The 19,726-nt window shown below is 40.8% G+C and overlaps 1 protein-coding gene across 2 annotated transcripts in view; it reads left to right on the forward strand.

Moving 5' to 3' along the window:
• LOC113014246 (teashirt homolog 1-like) overlaps nt 1–12,597 on the forward strand; it is a 143,721-nt gene extending 131,124 nt beyond the window's left edge. For both annotated transcript variants that reach the window (XM_026155648.2, XM_026155647.2), the window contains one exon: nt 8,015–12,597. In XM_026155648.2, coding sequence (XP_026011433.2) covers nt 8,015–11,364 — 3,350 coding nt within the window. In that variant the 3' untranslated portion in view covers nt 11,365–12,597. The remainder of the gene's footprint in view (nt 1–8,014) is intronic.
• The last annotated feature ends 7,129 nt before the right edge of the window (nt 12,598–19,726 follow it).

Raw genomic sequence — 19,726 nt, forward strand, 5'->3', positions numbered from 1 at the left:
GGTCCTGGCTGAGAAGTCACTGACCAATCAAGTGGTGCATCTTTAAATGCATTCATTTGGAATTCAAATAATGCTAAAAAGTTCCCAATTAGGAAATTTCATGTGAATTCTCTGTTAAGTCATGTAGTTAAACAAATAAAAAATTGGTGCATGACTTGCTAGGATCTCACTTATAAATTACAAGCTTTAGATTAATTGTGCAAATTCACATACAGCACGTGCGTTCTTTTGCTAACATTTAATTTCTAATCAATTCTAATCTACCGGCCTTAGCTTAGCCCCTTTTCTGCTGTTCACGCACCTTTACATAGATTATACAAAATATGTTTGTTTATCATGTACCCATTATAGCTTTTATGTGTTGATCTTCTTTCTTGAATCCATAACATCCCAACTCAGAACCATCCAAAGAGCAAATGAATGCACTGTTAGACACCCGTCAATGGTACAGATACTTTATATTTCAAATAAACTGCTTGGGCATTTTGTCTCTTTAGCAAGAGTGTCTTGTTTTAATGAAATTGCGAACATTTTAGCAAATAAAATGCAAGGGATGCAGTAAAGTAGCCCAGTACAGAGGCTAGAGTAATTGTGAAATAAGTGCTAGCATGTTAGCAGTGTGCTACCTGTGTAAGGTTAGCTTATTGGCTACATTAAATCACCAACTACCCCTGCAGGTTTGTCACTTCCCTACATATCTTTGAGAACATGTTTTTGTGTTACTGAGCCATTAGGGTGCTTCTTCTCCTTTATTCTCTGCAGAGACTGAAAGATCAGATTCATGGAAGTGTGTGTGCATTTTTTTCCTCTGTGTTTCTGTTCCTTCTTCGTGTTTTGTTTCTTAGCAGTGTACAAAGTGGATGGCCTCTGTAAATTGAGGGGAGGGCTGACAGCACAGCGAAGGTTGATTGATGGCATATTGTGCAACCGGACTCAGCTAGACCAAACTGGTTAGGTGGTGACCCTGTTTTGGCCCTGTGCCCTTTTGGTTTCTTTCATTTTTTTTTTAAATTCTAGCTGTTTTTCTCCCTCTCCCTGTGCCTCACTGTCTACCTCTGTCACTTGCACACACACTCAGATATACAGAATACATAAATAAAGACTTCTTCCTGTTGCTTCTTCTCCTCGAGCTCCCCTCATCTTCATTGTTGCACTTAAACTCGCCGTTGCTATCATTCTTTGTCCGCTGTTTCCTTTCTTCCTTCCTCAGCCCACTTTGTTTGTCAGCGCTCTTTCAGGACAGGTTTTGTCCCATGAGTCATATCGTCAGGGTTCATTTTACAGCCCTTATTCATATATTCTCTGTCAAAAAAAAAAAACTTTTAAGAAGCACACCGGAGCCAGTGCTGCCTCTGATTTGGTGAAACTTCCCAGTCGCCAACCAGTTCTTGCCCGCAGGAGAGCTCATCAACAACCTTGTTTGAAAAAATTTAGGAGAGTTAACCTAAACACTGGGCACACTACTTTAAACTGTGTTTCATCCTGTTTTTTTCCTGCAGTGATTTTCTGCCTCTGTTCTCCACACAACCATAGTGATTTATGGTAATTATCCATCTTTGGGGTCATCCATCAACTGGTTGTTGCTAGGCAATGGTAGCAGCTGTTGTTTAGTCGGGGGAAGCTTTGCTGTCAGGGGCAATGCAGGTGAATTCAAAAGACGGCATCTATGAGGAAAAGACAGAGCTCTGTTATTTCACGAGCCTGTTGGTTTTGTGCTTCATTCCTTCGTTTTAGATTTAAACAGAATGCCTCTTTGTCAAAGCAGCGGCCACCCCCGATTAAACAAAAATTGAACAACTGCAGGAGATTAAAGATATTGCGCGTTCCCCAGAGGTGTGCACTGCAACAGAAGATTAAGACAATACAGGTATTTTCATTTTCACGAGGTTACAATTTAAAATGAAGCTTGTTTATGTGAAGAGAATAAAAATGGCAGAGGGGAAAAAAACGGTAGAGGAATTGATAATGTTTTCTCAAAAAGAGTCTGTTTAGCAAACGGCATCTGTCTGATACAGCCTACATTAAAACGGTTCTTGGCATACGTGGAGTAAATCTCACTCACATCATCTTTAATTAGCATTAGTAATGCTTTATCCGTACTTTGCCTGAAAACAAACCAGATGGTTCGAAATGTGTATGTAGCACCGGAGCAGTGTTCGATGGTTAGGTGTGTGTAGGGTTTGGAGGGAGGGGGTTGGCAGAAAACTTGAGCACAGAGGGCTTTAATCTGTGGCGGCAATGATCTAATGGCTGTTGTTTCCTCTTAGAACAAGCAGGCACTGACAGTCCGAGGAAAAGGTGATTTATAGACCACAGTCGGTGTCGCGGCACGTCAAAAAACTGGCTCTCGGAAAAGCTGAACAAATAAGGAGCACAAAATGAAAACAAAGACGGGTGTAGAAATTCAAGAAAACTGGCAATGTTGTTCTTCACATTTGTTTCTTTTTTTTTTTTCTTTTAATCCATCACTGATCTATTATGTCAAATGAGTAAAACTCTAGTTAAAAGGCACTGGCTATGATTTAAAAAGGCTTTTAGCATCGTGAGTAACTGCAAACTGTTTGGAAAGGGTTAGGTTCATCATGCAGGGTCAGGCAGCCGTCTTATCAGTCGACTAGTCATGCTGCAGAAGTGGCGACCCCCCCAAAAACATCCATAACTGCAAGAAGGGCGCAGACACCTGCAACAGATGGTCTGGCCCCTGTAGAAGCTGATCTCAACATCACTGTGTTGGTCTCAGATTACATTAAGAGAAACAGAAGACAGAAGCTCGCCTGTATCTACAGAAGCAAAGTGGCAAGTTCTTTGTGATCCTGGGTTCAGCATACCCTGAAAACCAAGCACTGATTTAATTTAGTTATTACCTTTTTTGGGAAAGTTAGTGGCCAAGAAAAATACGCGGGGCATCATTTTTGAAAGCATCCATTCAGGCTTAAATCTTTTGAGACATGTGAAAGCCATGCCAGAAGTGTTCATTTATTTTTTCAGGACTGTAGCTCATCTGATATTGCTGTGGCTGACAACCACAACAATTGCCGTTTGCCCATACGGCCATCAGCGTGAAGAGCAGACCGGATGGGTTGCTTTGTTTTCCCCAACCAGCAGAGCTGTGGAAGCTGAGAAGGTGGATTTGTACAACACATGAGCTATTAGAAGCCCCTGAGCTATTGTGCCATATGGTGGACTATTCTATGTGGGTTAGGGGAGGGTGGAACCGAGGGGTGCTGTTAGGTAAGCTTTTTACGTGCCTGGCCGAGGAAGCTGTGGGTTATATTACAGCTCGCGCCTGGACCTGGTGTCACGAACTGGCTGTAATGTCAAACATGCCCTTGAGTTTAACCCAGTGAAGTTTCCTTTATCACATGTACAAAGGAGATATAATAATCAGAGAGAAACAGGTTACTACGCAGAAAGTTAATGTAGTGACGATCAACTCGTTTTTGGGTTCCACCTTTTTGTGAAAATTGTATAAAGAAATTTAAGTACGTTGACAGAAACCAAGTTGGGCTGAGAGAGACTTTTGGTCTGTGCGAGTTTACCACAGCATTGTCCGCAGGCTAGTCCACAGAGAGTGTCAGGTCCTATGAAACCACAGCGGCAGCTACCCCAGACAGAAAAAAAATCTCAGGAATGAACAAGGATGGGAGAGAGCCGAGAGAGAGACAGAGATTGCCTGACATACTAAGCATTACCATAATTGGCTTTTCTACATGATAGGACAGAGGAAATAATAATGTCATTTTATTTACAGCCTTCTCTCTGCTGAAACACGCACACACTCATGCACAACGTACAGGTCAATGACACACACTGATCAGGCCTGTCCAAAGCCATCAGAGGTGAGTGGCAGGGAATGGAGGGGCCGGTGACAAAGCGAAACGGGAGAGAGAAATAAGACTGCCACGCCAGAGCTCCTGTTTTGAAGGGCCGCTAGACGCTGTGAGGGAGCCTCGGCGGCCGCCCTGCTGCGGGTGCAGCACTCCGCCACGTAGGGTAAATCAGGAGGCTGAAAGCTGGCGGAATTGGACATTAGCACTGCAAATGAGAGCCGGGATTGCCCTCTTCTCTGAGACAACATGAATAAATGAAGAAGGTTTAAAGGGAAAGTGTGTGCAGCGTGTGTTGTGTGTATGTACAACTGACTGAGGAGGGAAAGAAGAGCTACGCTGGCTGTGGCAGTGTTGTGTCGCACTCAAGTTACTTAACAGCCGGTTAGGGAGTTAGTTTTATTATAGATTGATAAAAAGATAAAAAGATGTTTTTAAACTATGAGGTTAAGTTAAAGAAGAGTAAAAAGTAAGACTACGTTAAGTGTAATATCAAAATTGTTTAACTTTTAGCATGAAGCTTCTTTAGCCATAGCTGTAATGCTTATGTGTGCACAGTCTTGGGTTTTAGATATATTTGAGTGATGTATCCAAACATGGCAACGGTCACCAAAACTATACTTAAGTGTTTATTCAGCCTTGTTATAACTTTGTGTTTCAAACTTGCATTAAAAAATATGAGGTTTTTCAATTGTGGACCTCACACGAGCGTATTGGCTTTAGGCAGGCATGTAGTTTTGGCAGAGGAGTGCAGGTTTGCATTGTGTGGTGTGTGTGTGTGTGTGTTTGTGAGACTGGGGGATGTCCTACTGTGGTGTCACCTGTCTACAGCAGGAAATCCTGGACTTCGGGCACAACAATAGTGACAGGCTCCTCTCCAGACACAGATGGCTTCGCTTTCCCCCCACTAGCCACATTGCATCTCTGCTTGCACCTGACACACTGTGACACTTGTGACACACACAAACACGCGTGCACACATAAAACTGATCAGCCACACCTAGCTTAGGCAAACACGCACACACAATGACAGAAATGGCAGAAGCTGATTTCTCACACCTCTCTCACCTATCTGCTTTGCTGTTAACTTGTTTCGCTGTCATTTTTTTCCCCTGTCAGATATGCACACGCATAAATGCACGTACACATACACACACACAAACACACAAACCTCTTGTTCGCTGGCCTAAACACATCTTTTTTTTTTCTCCTCTCTTTTCAAAACTTCCCCTCTTTTCCCTATCCTCACTGACAGCACAAAGTGGGCTTACGTTTTTGACTGACAACCACAACAGACACTCCCCCCCCCCCCTTCCCCTCCCCTCCCCCCCACCCCCCCGTTTTAATCCCCTCCCTATCCCTCTCTCCCTCCCTCCCTCCCCGTTTCCTCTTTTGTTCTGAGTGACGCTCGAAAGCCGCCATGTCAGCATCTTTTCCATCTCTGATTGCCTTATTAGCCGGCGGTGGCACCCGCAGCTTTACTGACACAGATGGTGAAGGAGCAGGCTTGAGCAAAGGGGGGGGAGAAAAAAAATGGCTGACTTGTGTTTGTTGTTGTTACTTTCCCCTCCCACCTCTTCTCAGGCTTGTTTGTGTGGACACTGACACCTCAGGCTGACACTGACACACTCCTGACACTGATGCCTGTCAAGGCAACATACGGAGGATAGCAGGGAAAGGGAAGAATTTAGTGGTGGTGTGCCTTCTATGTGTGTGTGTGTGTGTGTGTGTGTGTGTGTGTGTGTGTGTGTGTGTGTACTGCTGTCAGGTTTCTCTCACTTGGTCTGCTGATTTGTCTTTAACTACTTTCACAACTTTGAATGGGTTCACTTTTGCATTTATTTCAATGCAGCAGGCTGCAGCTTGTTAGGGAGAAAAGGAAGAGTTCAAAGAAGTCTGTGCAGCTGCTTTGGGAAAATGTTTAATTCTTCTTTTAGTGATTAAATGAAAAAAATACTTCAGTATATCCTGTGGACAATTAAGAGCACACAGTTGGGAGCAAGAGGAAGAATGTATTTTGATCATGCACTGTTTCTCACACACACACACACACACCGGGCAGCTGTAGGACCTCCAGCTTTTCCCAGGCAGCAGTAACTGGCACCTCACAAACATCAGGTATTATGTCCATTCCGATTATGGGATAGAGAGCTACACGCTGTTTGAAGCTGACAGCACATCTGCCTCCTCACTGGAGACTGATTCTGGCATCTCAGACAAGCATCTTACGAGGGATGGATTGGAAAAGGTGCCTTAGCATATTTAACCCTAGATTCTTCCCTGCCTCGGTGTAATGTTCCCCTTTTAATCTACCTCCCTGTTTTTCCTTATTATTTTTTTAGACAAAGACAATAAAAAGTGAATTTTAATTCACATATCACTTTTTTCCCTCCAAGCTGAGTTATGGGCAGTTATTTGGCGGGAGAAGGCAGCCATTTCCATTGATACTATAATTTTTTCTTTCCTCTTTTAAAATGGCACACTTGATGCTGTGAGTACTCAGGGAGCACAGGCAGTAACAACACGGCTTGTCATGTCCACTGGCCATTTCCTAGCATCACGCTGTGAGGACTTCCACAGCCGATGCCAAGTTGACTTCAGCCAACCATGGCTTGGCAAGGCTGATGCAGCTGGCATTTTACTCCACTATCTCTTACTTGTGAATCCATAGTATGTGCGGCATGTTGGAAGAACTGAACAAATTAAAGTCAGGAATAGATCTGTGGTTGCTGAACAGCAACAAAATAGACAATGAAGACTATGTTGCTGTGGGCTTTGTGCTGTTTGGCATCTAAATTAAGTGGATAAGCTGTAATATTTGCACGAATGCTGTAATGTTTTTTTAAAAAGAACTTCTAAATGAACATTCACTAAAAAGTCATTTATCTATCTTAGTTTATTTTCCCTGTTTTGTTTTGTTTTAAACTTGAATATGTCAGACTCTCTCCATTCATTGGATTACTGTGGTTTTGTTATTATGGAAATAGATCATTTCCATAATTCATTGTCATTGTAGCAAATAAATGATGGACCAGGTTGTTCCCCTACTCGTGTGACTGCACTGACCTGGAGTATTCCCCTCTCAAACGGAGAGGTTTACTGGAAAAGGATCAAAAATAATTTGTTGTGGACTTTTATAAATAAAAATCAGATCAAAACATTGGAAATATTGGAATTTCTGATTGTTTTTGATTGCATCGTTGCTTGGCTGTTTTTATGCACAGTCGAGATTCTCCGCCTCTTTGCTCAGTTTTTCCCTCACATATTTTCTTTTAACCGTGCTAGACTAACTTTGGTGCACACCCTGTTTTGATTCGCTCTCTAAAATAAGTGATATTGGCTCCTTTCCCCACCCTCTTTAAGCAAGCTTTCTTATTATTGGCTGCCACTCACAAACAGAAGTGTATATATATGTATTTATATAGTGCCAAATCACAAGAGTCACCTCAAGGTTCTATGTTACTATGACTCGGTACTATTACTCAAAATCAACTGTGTGGCTGAGATGACCTTATTAGGGATACACCCCCTTTTTGATGTCATGCAGAGCTAGGAGTATAAAAGCTGTCTGCAGCAGAGCATTTAAAGCCCTCTGAAGCTTCAGCTCTCAGGTGTTACTTCTTATTATATGCACCTCGTCATTGTAAACTTTGTTCATGTTTGGTATGATTAGCCACCATTGTTCCAGTGTGTGTTTATGTAAGACATATAATAAAGAAAAGAACAGAATACTTTAAATCTTAAACTGTGAGGCCTTGCACACTTTTTCCTTTCGTTTGTTATATGATTAGCAAAAGCGTGTCTTTTCCATTGTGGAGTACTACCACAGAATATATATAATCTTCTCTGCCTAATTCAATTTCTTTTCTATGTTTTTGCTTTTTTTAAACTTGGTGGATAAATTTCTTGAGTCATGTCTGCTCCTTGCCCAAGATAGGTTGTAGTGTTCAACAGTTCCATTTGGCAGTGCAGTGAAGAGGACTATCTGTCATTGTCAAGACATGGATGTTTGCCACTTTATTATATCTTTGTCCTCTACAGGGACTATTGACAAAAATCTCTTAAGGATTATTGCATTCACCACCTGCATATAGGGAGGGCCAGAGGTGTATTCTTGTGTTCAAGTGTATTGATTTGCTAAGACATTTGTATCTAATCTCGGTTTTCCTCCTTGCTTTGTTTTCCAGCTTATGGACCTGAAGATGAATTCAAGGGTGGCAAAGCCGATGAAGAGGAACATCTTCTGGATGATGGCCTTTCCCTGGATGGTCAAGATGCAGACTATTTTTTCAATGATGAGGAAGACGCAAGAGATCGTTATAGCTGCCAGAACTCTCCACTCAGCAATGGCACTAACCCAGATGCTGGGTATGCTTCTCCCCTCAGCACTACCAGTGATCAGCTGGTGGACCTTAAGACTACCCCCTCCTTAGGTGATCCGGACAGGGTGGAGGAGAAGCTGGGGGAAGGTAGTGAATCCATCAATGGCCTTTCACTACAGGACAGTCTGGAAAAGATGAAAGCCGTCTATGCAAACCTGATCTCGGATGCCTCTTGGTCCAATGTTGCTCTGGACATGCTTAAAAATAAACAAGGAAACAGTATTTCAGCAAGCAATGGCAGTGGGAGCAATCACAAAGGGAGCAATGGATTCCTGAACAGTCATAGCCCGGGAAATGTCCATGTAAAGAACAGATGTAGCAGTAACAACACTTCAGTAACAACAAATATTACCACCAGCAGTACCAGTGCAAGAACAGTGTCGAGTAACGGCAACAGTGGCATCAGTGTAAGCTCTGGCAGTACAGGAGTAGCATATGATTGGCATCAAGCAGCCTTGGCTAAAACTTTGCAGTATAATCCGTATCAACTCCTTCCTGAGCCCAGCCTTTTCAGCACCGTGCAGCTTTATAGGCAAAACAACAAGCTGTATGGCCCAGTGTTTACTGGAGCTAGCAAGTTTAGGTGTAAGGACTGTAGTGCTGCCTATGATACTTTGGTAGGCCTAACTGTACATATGAACGAGACTGGCCACTACCGAGATGACAACAAAGATGCAGAGGATGATCGAAGCAAGAAGTGGTCCAAGCCACGAAAACGTTCCTTGCTGGAGATGGAAGGCAAAGAAGATGCCCAGAAAGTTCTGAAATGCATGTACTGTGGCCACTCTTTTGAATCACTGCAAGACCTTAGTGTTCACATGATCAAAACAAAACACTATCAAAAAGTGCCTCTAAAAGAACCAATGCCAGCCCTCACCTCAAAACTGGTCCCCCCAACCAAAAAAAGAGCGTTTCAAGACTTGATGTCGCCGAGCTCACCAGAGTCCGTCTCATCTGGCATACACCTGGGAGAATCTCCAAAAGACCAAAAACTGGCCAATCCTTATGTCACTCCTAATAATCGATACGGTTACCAAAATGGTGCTAGTTATACTTGGCAGTTTGAGGCACGAAAGGCACAAATTCTCAAATGCATGGAATGTGGCAGTTCGCATGACACCTTGCAACAACTGACAGCCCACATGATGGTCACGGGACACTTTCTTAAAGTCACAAATACAGCATCTAAAAAGGGGAAGCAGCTAGTTTTTGATCCTGTGATTGAAGAGAAAATACAGTCGATTCCCTTGCCTCCCACTACCACACGGCTCCCGCCGCCCAATGGTAAGCCACACCCTGACTCCCCATTGCAGCCCTCCAGCCCTGAGGAGAAACACGAAGAAAAGAAAGATGAAGATACAGAGGACGAGAAAACTGAAGTTAGGGAACCAGAGAGACAAATAAAAGAAGAAAAAGAAGACCTCCCTGAAAAAACAGACAAACCTGAAAGGGCCAGGTCATACCAGTACCTTACAGAAGAAGATTTAGAAGAAACACCTAAAGGTGGGCTGGACATCCTGAAGTCTTTAGAGAACACAGTTTCAAGTGCTATCAGTAAGGCCCAAACAGGTACACCAACCTGGGGTGGATACCCCAGCATTCACGCTGCCTATCAGCTCCATGGATCTCTGAAGCCTTTGCCCTCATGTGCACAGGTTCAACCTTTGTTCAGTAGCACTAGTTTGAAGGTAATGTCCTCTGAGTTAGGCTCTCTGATCCATTCCCCAAATAGCCCCTCTCCACCCCCAAGTCACAAGAGCAATGTGCTGGCCATGGAAGAGCTAGTGGAAAAAGTTACAGGGAAAAGCTTAGTGAAGAATGAGAAAGAGGAAAAACCTGTAGAGAATAAGTGTAGATCTGCAAAGTCACCAGTGCTAAATCCTAAGGACAAACAGGCTTCACCATATCCTGAAAACCTCTCAAAGATACTGAAGGACAGTGAATTGGAGAATCGGAATGAGCTAAAGGGCAAAGAAAGAGAGCAAACAGAGAGTAAAATAAATATAAAAATAAAAACTGAAGCGGATTCGCCCAAAAAGACAGTAAGCAATGGCTGCAGTAACCTGAGCATCATCACTGATCATTCACCAGAACAATCCCTTGTTAACCCTCTTAGTGCTTTGCAGTCCGTCATGAACAACCACTTGGGGAAAGCGGCAAAAGTGTCCACACCCTTTGTAGACCCATTTGCAATGCTTTATAAGATCAACAACTCTGCCCAGATTAAGCAAACAGATCCTATGAGTCACTACCACAATGATGACGGCGTCAATGATGATCAGCCCATCGACTTGACAAAATCCAAAAACAGCAATGGAAGCACAGCTAAGGGGACTCTTGCGACACCTAACAGCAATGTAAACAACACCAGGCCGGTCTTCAAAGATTTCTCTCAGACATCATCGCCACCTCTAAGAGAAAATGCTTTGATGGACATTTCAGACATGGTGAAAAATCTGACGGGTCGTTTAACACCAAAGTCTACAACCCCATCTTCCATCTCAGATAAATCCGATATCGATGGCTGTACTTTGGAGGATGGCATGGAAGAGCTATCTCCCATTCAAAGACGGAAAGGCAGACAGTCAAACTGGAATCCCCAACACCTCCTGATTCTTCAGGCCCAGTTTGCCTCCAGTCTTAGAGAAACCCCGGAAGGAAAGTTTGTAATTAGTGACTTAGGACCCCAGGAACGGGTCCACATCTGTAAATTCACTGGTCTCTCAATGACTACTATCTCACATTGGCTGGCCAATGTAAAATACCAGTTAAAGCGGACAGGGGGAACAAAGTTCCTAAAAAACATGGACTCTGGCCAGCCTCTGTTTTTGTGCAGTGACTGTGCTTCCCAATTCAGGACTCCTTCGTCCTATATTCACCATTTGGAGTCCCACCTTGGTTTTACCCTAAAAGACCTTTCGAAGCTCTCCATAGACTTAATAGAGCAGCAGGCTGTCAGCAGAATAGAGGACAAGACTTTTAGTTCACCTGGACTCACAGAAGAGGACACTGCCTCAATATATCAGTGCAAACTTTGCAATCGGACATTTGTGAGCAAACATGCAATCAAATTGCATCTTTGCAAAACACACGGAAAATCACCAGAGGCTCATCTCATCTTCGTGAAAGAGCTGGAAAAGTTCGATAAACAATGAAGTCAAATAAAGCCGATAGCATGATAGATAACTGTTGCACTATGACTCTAAGCTACAATCTGTCGTAACAGATAGTGCCAAAGCTGTATTTTTACAACACATGAAAATCGCAGGAGCTTTAATACCGCACACGGTAATTTTTCAGCTAATAAAACATGGCAGGAGCCTGCACTACAGAGGCTCTAGGCCATACAGTAAACAGTGAATTTTTTGGGTGACAAATTAAAGTAGCAATGGCACTACATAGTCACTGACAGATTGTTGCTTTCCTAATGCACTGCATCTTATCTGAGCCTTTAAAAATGGTCCACCTGTTGTTTTACAACTAAACCATGCTCTTATTTCGATCACTGTTTCAGAATCATTTTCTAAGATAAATATATTTCAACACAACTTGCATATTATTTATGAGACAGTTTGTGCATGTTTTCATGTAAACCAGTGAGTGTATTATGTCTTATGAAAATTTCAGTCATGACAACAAAACTGAAATACCCGTTTAGCAAATTTTGGATACAGCTGTTTATGTAAAGGTATATTGGGAAAGAATAAGAGTGTTTTAAAATGTTAAGGTGATTTCAGCACTTTAAGTGTCAACTGATGAAGAATTGTACGAGTAAAAAGGACAACACATTACTCTTTTTAGTTTTTATGCCCTCGACAAACATTTTGGGGAGCTGATCATAAAATTGTTCGGTTTGCCATCAAATCACAGTAAGTTTTGCAAAATATTTAGGATATTTGTTTATCTAGTAAAATATCATTTCCTGGTTGTTTCAACGTGTACAGTATTTGCTTTTGAAGGCTACCAATTTTATCATTGTGAAGCTACAGTTGTAAAGTTAATGAAGTTTAAAACTTACTGTATAAATAATCAGCAAGTATGTATACATGTATGTCAGCATATCTTGCTCTTTAAAGTTCTGCATTATTTGTACTGTGTGCATTTTTACAATGTTATTTTCTACACAAATGTGAGGGAGGGAGGCTGTATAAAGCTACAGGATCGTGTTGGACCACGACGTCCTTTTTTCAGTAACCAGTAAGTCCCTAGGTGTGGTCTACATAACGTGACAGAACTTACTGGCATCTGTTCTGATGCTTGGAACTGTATATAACATTTAAAAAAAACATTCTTCAGTGACTAATTTCCAGGTTTTGTCATCAACCCAGTTATTCAGAATGGCATTCTTTTATTCTCAGTTGTAAAATAAATTCCATGTCCTGGAATAAGATGCAGTGTTGTCTGAGTGATTTTCAGAAGAGTATAACACAGATAAACATGACTCTACAAACATTTTTTCACTATTTTTGCTGAACTTATACATTGAAGTTCCATCAATTTAATTTTTAAACCTAATATGCTCATCAAAACACATCCGTGTTTGTCCAGGGAATTTCGAGCAGGACAAAATCCAAATAAGACCTTTGTTATCCCATATGGAAAAGAAATAGTAAAAACTTATATGATTTACTCATGAAAGTGGCCACTTTCTCATTACTTTCATATATTGTTTTAGTAAGTATCCAAAACAAACAAGTTTCATTATATAATTTTTCAAGGGATCTTATATGTGTTTTCACTCTTGTATGCTTTTCATACAAATTTCACACAAGACAGATACAAACTTTATAAGATTTATATATATCTTTTCCATATGGGATGGCTTCAAAATAATAGCTCTTTGATGAGAGAGGTTGACAGTTGGCTTTTGTAACAGACTTGCAACCAAAGATAGCCAGGAACAAAATTCTAACCGCGGTGTCTAAAAGTAGTACGACTGGTGTTATGGCTTACATATTCTCACCAACCAATACAAATGCAGCAAAGCAGCTCAAAAACAGCAATTGTTTAAAATCGAAATAGATGAATAGATGGAAATTAAAAAAATATTGGTGATTCCAACAAAAATGAAAATCTAGTTGTGGTGAGTTAGCAAAAGCTAAAGTAAAGTCCAGGGACTGGAAATGGGTCATTTTTAGTATTTAGGCCCGGATCATTTCCTGTTACAAGCTGGAAACAGTGGCGAAAGCTAATAATTATGTTAACAAATAGTTCATCAATGTAAAATGTAGGGAATATTTGTAACAACAGACCTACTCATATACTTAACTAAGCTAAACGTGGACATTTTAAAGATGCTAACCAAGGCTGAAGCTGTACAGAGCTCAGAGCCAGCTGTTTGGAATGAGCCACTGATCAAACCAGTTGTTTTGTTATATAAATATTTTCCATCTGGTTTTTGTTTGTAAGGGTAAAATATGTCACCTATAGTAAAGGCGGGTGTACAGCAACTCATTTTCATTTAATTATTTATACTTCTTTCCAGTTGCACAGAATTGCATTTTCATTTTTTGTCAGTGAAAGAAGCTCAGTGAAATGAACCAAATGAACCAAACTACAGTGTCCTGTAGTCTGGTTCATTTCTTTTATTGAAAAAACTAATAAAAACCCACCATTTTTTTTTCACATTGACACTTAAACGTGATCCCCGGGGAATGAAAATGAGAATTGAAAAAAGTGGAATTTATAATAAATCTGTTTTATACATGCACTGTCACACATACAGGAATTATTAACATCTATATGTCTATACGTTTTATTCAGATTGGCTCTCCTGTTAAGGAGGAGATAAGTTAGACATGTCGTAGGGCTGTGTCGCACAGTGTGGCTTACAATAAACTTATAAGACTTCTGAAATCTTGCTCCAGACATCTTAAGCTCTCTACAACAGGTTTCAAGGATGCAGTGTTATCAGTCATGTTGCAGGGTCAATATTTTTTTTATGCTCAGTTCCTGATTTTTAAAGATGGGGCCAGACTGAATTGGGTAAGCAGTGTAGGTTTTGTCCGCTGCTGATTCAAACTGAAGAAAGTGAGCCACATTTTTTTTTTCCAGTGATACATTTTTTGACAAATCTTCAAAAGTGTGTTTAAGTTAGTTTTTTGTAACCTTTGGGCATTGTTTCGGTTAACTTAGAACTACTATAACAACAAAAAAACAGGTTTCTAACATTCTGTGTCAATAATGACCGAACTTCTCCTCTAACGTAACGTTTCATATTCTTGTTGAGCCCATCCATTACCATATATACAAGCAGCTGTTCAGAGAATTAAACCAAATGTAAATGAAAATCTTGTTTGTCACTGAAGAAAAATATATTGTTTACCACTTTACACACTGTTGGTCCAAAAAGCCACTGAATAAAAACTTGCATACAAATTTAATACATGCCTTGTTACGATGGTATACTTCATATAGGATTAAATTGATGTAAGGTTTTTCAATTCTAGTCAGTAAATGTCTATGAGCAATTTCAAACAGAATAATCCTTTTCACAAGCAAGTGAACAAAACATTGTCATAGAAAACAGGATTTAACTTAATGGTTTAACACAGAGCCGAGCTTTATAGTTCAGCTAGTGAGACACCTGATAAAAGAGGCCATGACATGTCTTCACTGAAGGTATTTAAGTCGACACGCTCCCACCCTGCGCTGCTCTTGAACACTAGCCCGAGGCATTTCTCCCAAGAAACAATAGCGTTCCAGTGCCTTGCAGCGTGTTCTGTGTGGCAAGGAAACATAAGACGCAGCAGTGATAAATACGGAGCAGAGTCACAAGCAATAAAGTCTCACGTAACAGCAATGTGCTGAAGTACAATTCTCAAAAGATCAGCTAATGTGCGTAGATACGACTGACTCGACAGAAATGTCCAGGAAACTTTATGCACTGAAGTTTCCTCTGGGTTAAAAAAAAAAAAGTAAATATTTCAAAAAAGAGAAAAAATTACTTGTTAAATATTTCACTGTTACTATTTGACAAATCCTGCAACACAAGAAACAATCCCATGTGTCATTTGTTCAAGCAGCTTATATCAAATAATAGCTTAATGTTTAATTGTAACGTGAACTGTTACCAGTGACAAAGATGTCTTCTGTTTGTAGTGACGACATTTAAAGCAAAAAAGTCTGCATAACAGTGAATTTATGCTTCTGCGTTCAATCTGTGCCATAGTTGCATCATAAACACAAACACTCTGAAATGCTATTACCTGACATGTCCTACCCTTGAAATGTCATTACAGCTTGCACAGGTTTAAATGCTGGCAACAGTGTCGACCACTTGCATAAGCTACATTGTGAACTCTAGATTCAACAGGGAAGTCTAAATTAAGTTTAAGAAGAGGAGGAGGTTGGGGTGGATGGATGAGTCAATCAAACACTGCATTTTTTTTAAAGGGAGATCACCGTGTCAGAATGATTAGTTATATCTGTATATCTGTACATAATACATTTGATAGTTTACAACAGATGGACCTACAGAGAGCTGATGTGATGCCTGATGAACTTCAATCACAAATATTGTATTATTGAACGCCACAGAATAATTATAATAAATAAAAGCAGATGAATAGGTGTAAAAAAAATCTGTCTCTTCTTTTATGTAACTCAGAGAATGAAATCCTTTTAAAGCTACATATGCATATATAACTCATTAAGAGATTTGTGAAATGATAGTTACATTGTATAATTATAAATAAAATACACACTATGCTTCCATAATTTTAATCTAAACTTCCTTAGGAGATCAGTAGTAGAGCAACTTGTGAAAACTGTCCTCTCCAGCATCACTCACTCGGTACATTCATTATTATGTTGTCAACATACAGCTCTGACATGTCGCTTCGTATATGTCCTCTCACACAAACCGTCTTTCTCTTGTCACAACTTATACAAAAGCTCCACGTATGACTTTGTCAGGCAGTCAGTGTTCTGTTTGTTCTTGCATGACTCTTGTTTGCTTAAAAAAAAAAAGACACAAAATAAATTGGCTCCGTGTCATCACCATTATCAGACGAACAGAGGCTCACAAGACAGCAGCGCAAATCTGATGTTAAACAAAAGGCTGTTTATGACAACAGGCGTCATGATGCAGGCTGTTATCCATTTATAATAATCGAAACAGAACGCTTCAAGTCGCAGTAAGCTGTTCTGGTACTGAGTAGCAACATCTGTACATCCATGAAGAATTACATGTCAGGGAGCGACGGCGCGGGCGGCCTTTGAATCCTTGTGACACGCATACATGTGTACTCGTGCCGACAGCGAGGGTTTGGCGAATTAACCTCGTCCTCTTCCATCCCCTCTCGGTGCTCCCTGAGCAACCTGTACAGCAGCACCTCGCTTTCAAAATGCACGCTCGCTATAATGAAACATAGGGGTGAAAATCTCTCTGCTACAGCACCGTGGCAAAGCGGACAATGTGCTTTCATTTAAGCAGTTTCTGCTGTGAGGCTACAGTTAGTAAAACCACATGATTTTTTATTTTCTTTAATTTTAGGATTATAAACAGCAGTAGTTTTGTTTTATTTCATATATATATATATATATATATATATATATATATATATATATATATATATATATATATATTCCAGATACAGACGGACAAAATGGTGGTGGCTAACCAACCGGACATAGTGGTGGTAGACAAACAGAAGAAGACGGCCGTAGTGATCGATGTAGCGGTTCCGAATGACAGCAATATCAGGAAGAAGGAACACGAGAAGCTGGAGAAATACCAAGGGCTCAGAGAAGAGCTCGAGAGGATGTGGAGGGTGAAGGTAACGGTGGTCCCCGTGGTAATCGGAGCACTAGGTGCGGTGACTCCCAAGCTAGGCGAGTGGCTCCAGCAGATCCCGGGAACAACATCGGAGATCTCTGTCCAGAAGAGCGCAGTCCTGGGAACAGCTAAGATACTGCGCAGGACCCTCAAGCTCCCAGGCCTCTGGTAGAGGACCCGAGCTTGAAGGATAAACCGCCCGCAGGGGCGTGCTGGGTGGTTTTTTTTTAATATATATATATATATATTCATTTCATTACATATATATATAACAACTTATAATATCTTAATTAAAAGCACACAAAGAGGAGAGAAAATCCATCAAGTTTATTCTGCCTGTGCTCCTAAATGCTGTAATAATTAAAGGAGACCTATACTAGCATGTCCCATTTTTGGATAACATTTGAAGGTGACCGTGTTTAAAGAGTTTTTAATGAGAAGTTGAAACAGTTCATGTAACTTTTTATAATTCATTACTAATATATTTATTAAATACAGAAAACAATTTGGTTACCTTGCAGCTAAGTATGTTTTTTTCTTATAGTTTTTCCTTCTCGTTGGTAAAAATGATAAATATTGGTAATGGATCAATAAGTATTTGATCATTCCTGTCAATCCAGCCCCTAAAAAACTGTACTCATAAATACACACTGAGCCACCCTTTAAATTGCAGAGTGTCCCTTAAAAATATTGTTTGTTAAAGTCGTTTCAGGTGTTGCACTCTATCTTAGTAGCCTAAAAATGTATTACTTACAGCCTAAGCGATGAACCAAACTCAACTTGAAAGTTGTAAGATGTCAATCAAAACCAAACTATTTTTCTCAAGTAACAAATACATACACCTGAGGTGTCAGACTTATTTCTTTCCGCCGCAGCTATCCTGACAGCAGAACAATATAGCACCTTAAATTTTTGTAAAAACATTAAGTCTCGATGCCAAATTTGAAGTGAAGCTGAAGGTTTAAAATCACCAGAGACATCTCATCATGGACAGAGAGTTGAATCTTGATTGCTTGTTGACAAGTTTGTCCCCGCTGAGTTCTGCAGGCAGTCAAAAGCATCTTGTAAAGTGTTGTGTACCTGTCAGGAATGAGCCTTGTTTTGGAAGATACAGACGACATAATTCATCAGGCCGAGCGAGAGGCTCTTGAAGAATGGAGAAGTGACAAAGTCGATTCTTTTGAGAATAATGACGGCTGCCAGCGTTCTGAATGGATGGAGTGTCTTTTAGGATCTATCAAAGCTTTTTTTCCAGTGATGTAAAGCCCACAGGTGTGATGCACCGCACCATCGCTAAAGATATTTATATATAGGTGTGTCACTAAGGGGGAATCCTATCATTTCTCCACTCCATAGTTTAATTTTTGAGCGAGTGCTCCACAGGAACTTTCCAGTTTTTGAGATGTCTTTGTGACCAGAGATAGTGCGCGTCTACCTGCTTTATATTTATTACAGTGTCAGTTCTTTCAGCATATTAAAAATTACTTTATATTATGTAATTAAAGACCTGAGTCTGTGCCAACGTATGTGAATAAAGGGTGAATCTGTGTAAGTGTTTTTCTCAGAGAAATCTTGAGGCAGCAGATTGTGCACGTGTTTGTGCTGGAATTTAAATATGTGCCATTTAGCACCTCAGAAAAAGTAAATAGGTTACACTCGCGGTGCTGTGGTTGCTCTCACAAATTCCTCATTATTTTGAACTATTCCTGGGTTGGGTTGCCAGGTTTGAATGTCAAATGTCGTATTTATTTCATCTTGAGTTGAGCGGGAAACCACTGTCATGCGGTTGGGTTTAGACCCTTGGACAGTGTGACGAGTCTCATTCACATTCTGTCCAAACCTGACATCATTTGCATGAGAATAAGAGCAAACTCTGCAAACGTGACATGTCCCAGACAAGGGATCACAACTTGGCTGTCATATTAGGCCGGTAAATTCAGGTGACATGGATCCTGTGTCCTCATCTGGGCCAACCTGACAGTGGTTCATGTTCCCTGCTGTCTTTTTCTGAGGAGCTTTGTGAGGGGGGGGTTGCTTTTAATCAGCATGACGAACCCTGCCACCCCCTGCGCGCACGCACACTCAAACACACAAGTGAGAGTGGGCATATGCTGAGGGGCAGTGGGCTGGCCGTTGTGCCATCATTAGTCCAAGCGTACACGGTAAGCTTCTGACACATGTCGAAGGAGCTTCATTCGACCTACAGACGATGCATCCACATTATGCAAAGGCAGCAGTGTCTATATGTGCAGCGCTACTGTCAGAGGCTTGAAGAACTGAGGGAGGAAGTGCAGGAAACTGGGGGAAGAGAGAGGGGAGGCGCAGATCTGGGGAGAGAGAGAAGCCACAAATCAATAAGAGAAGTGCAAGAATCAGCTTCAAGTAATGATTATGAGCTTCAAAGTCATCTTTCTCAGACAAAAAAAGATAATCTTTCATGTTTTGCATGCAAATTAAATATTCTTTTTGCATAAAATTACAAAGCGAAGGATATTTGTGTTTCGGGAATGTTCAAAAACATACATGTAAATGAAAAAGAGGTTCCCTTGCTTTAAGTAAGTAAGATTATGATTCGACTGCATCATCATGTGAGATTTGTTTGAGCATTTTTATCAAAAATAACAGTGTTTTTTTTACCTGTGCCCTCTGGCATTTTAATGACTCACTCTGAGCTGGACTGCTTTCAAGTTAGAGACACAGTAGGGCGTGTGTCAGCACTGATCACGTTCTGGAGTGCT

The sequence above is a fragment of the Astatotilapia calliptera genome, chromosome 22 (assembly GCF_964374335.1).
Source record: "Astatotilapia calliptera chromosome 22, fAstCal68.1, whole genome shotgun sequence".
Taxonomy (NCBI): Eukaryota; Metazoa; Chordata; class Actinopteri; order Cichliformes; family Cichlidae; genus Astatotilapia; species Astatotilapia calliptera.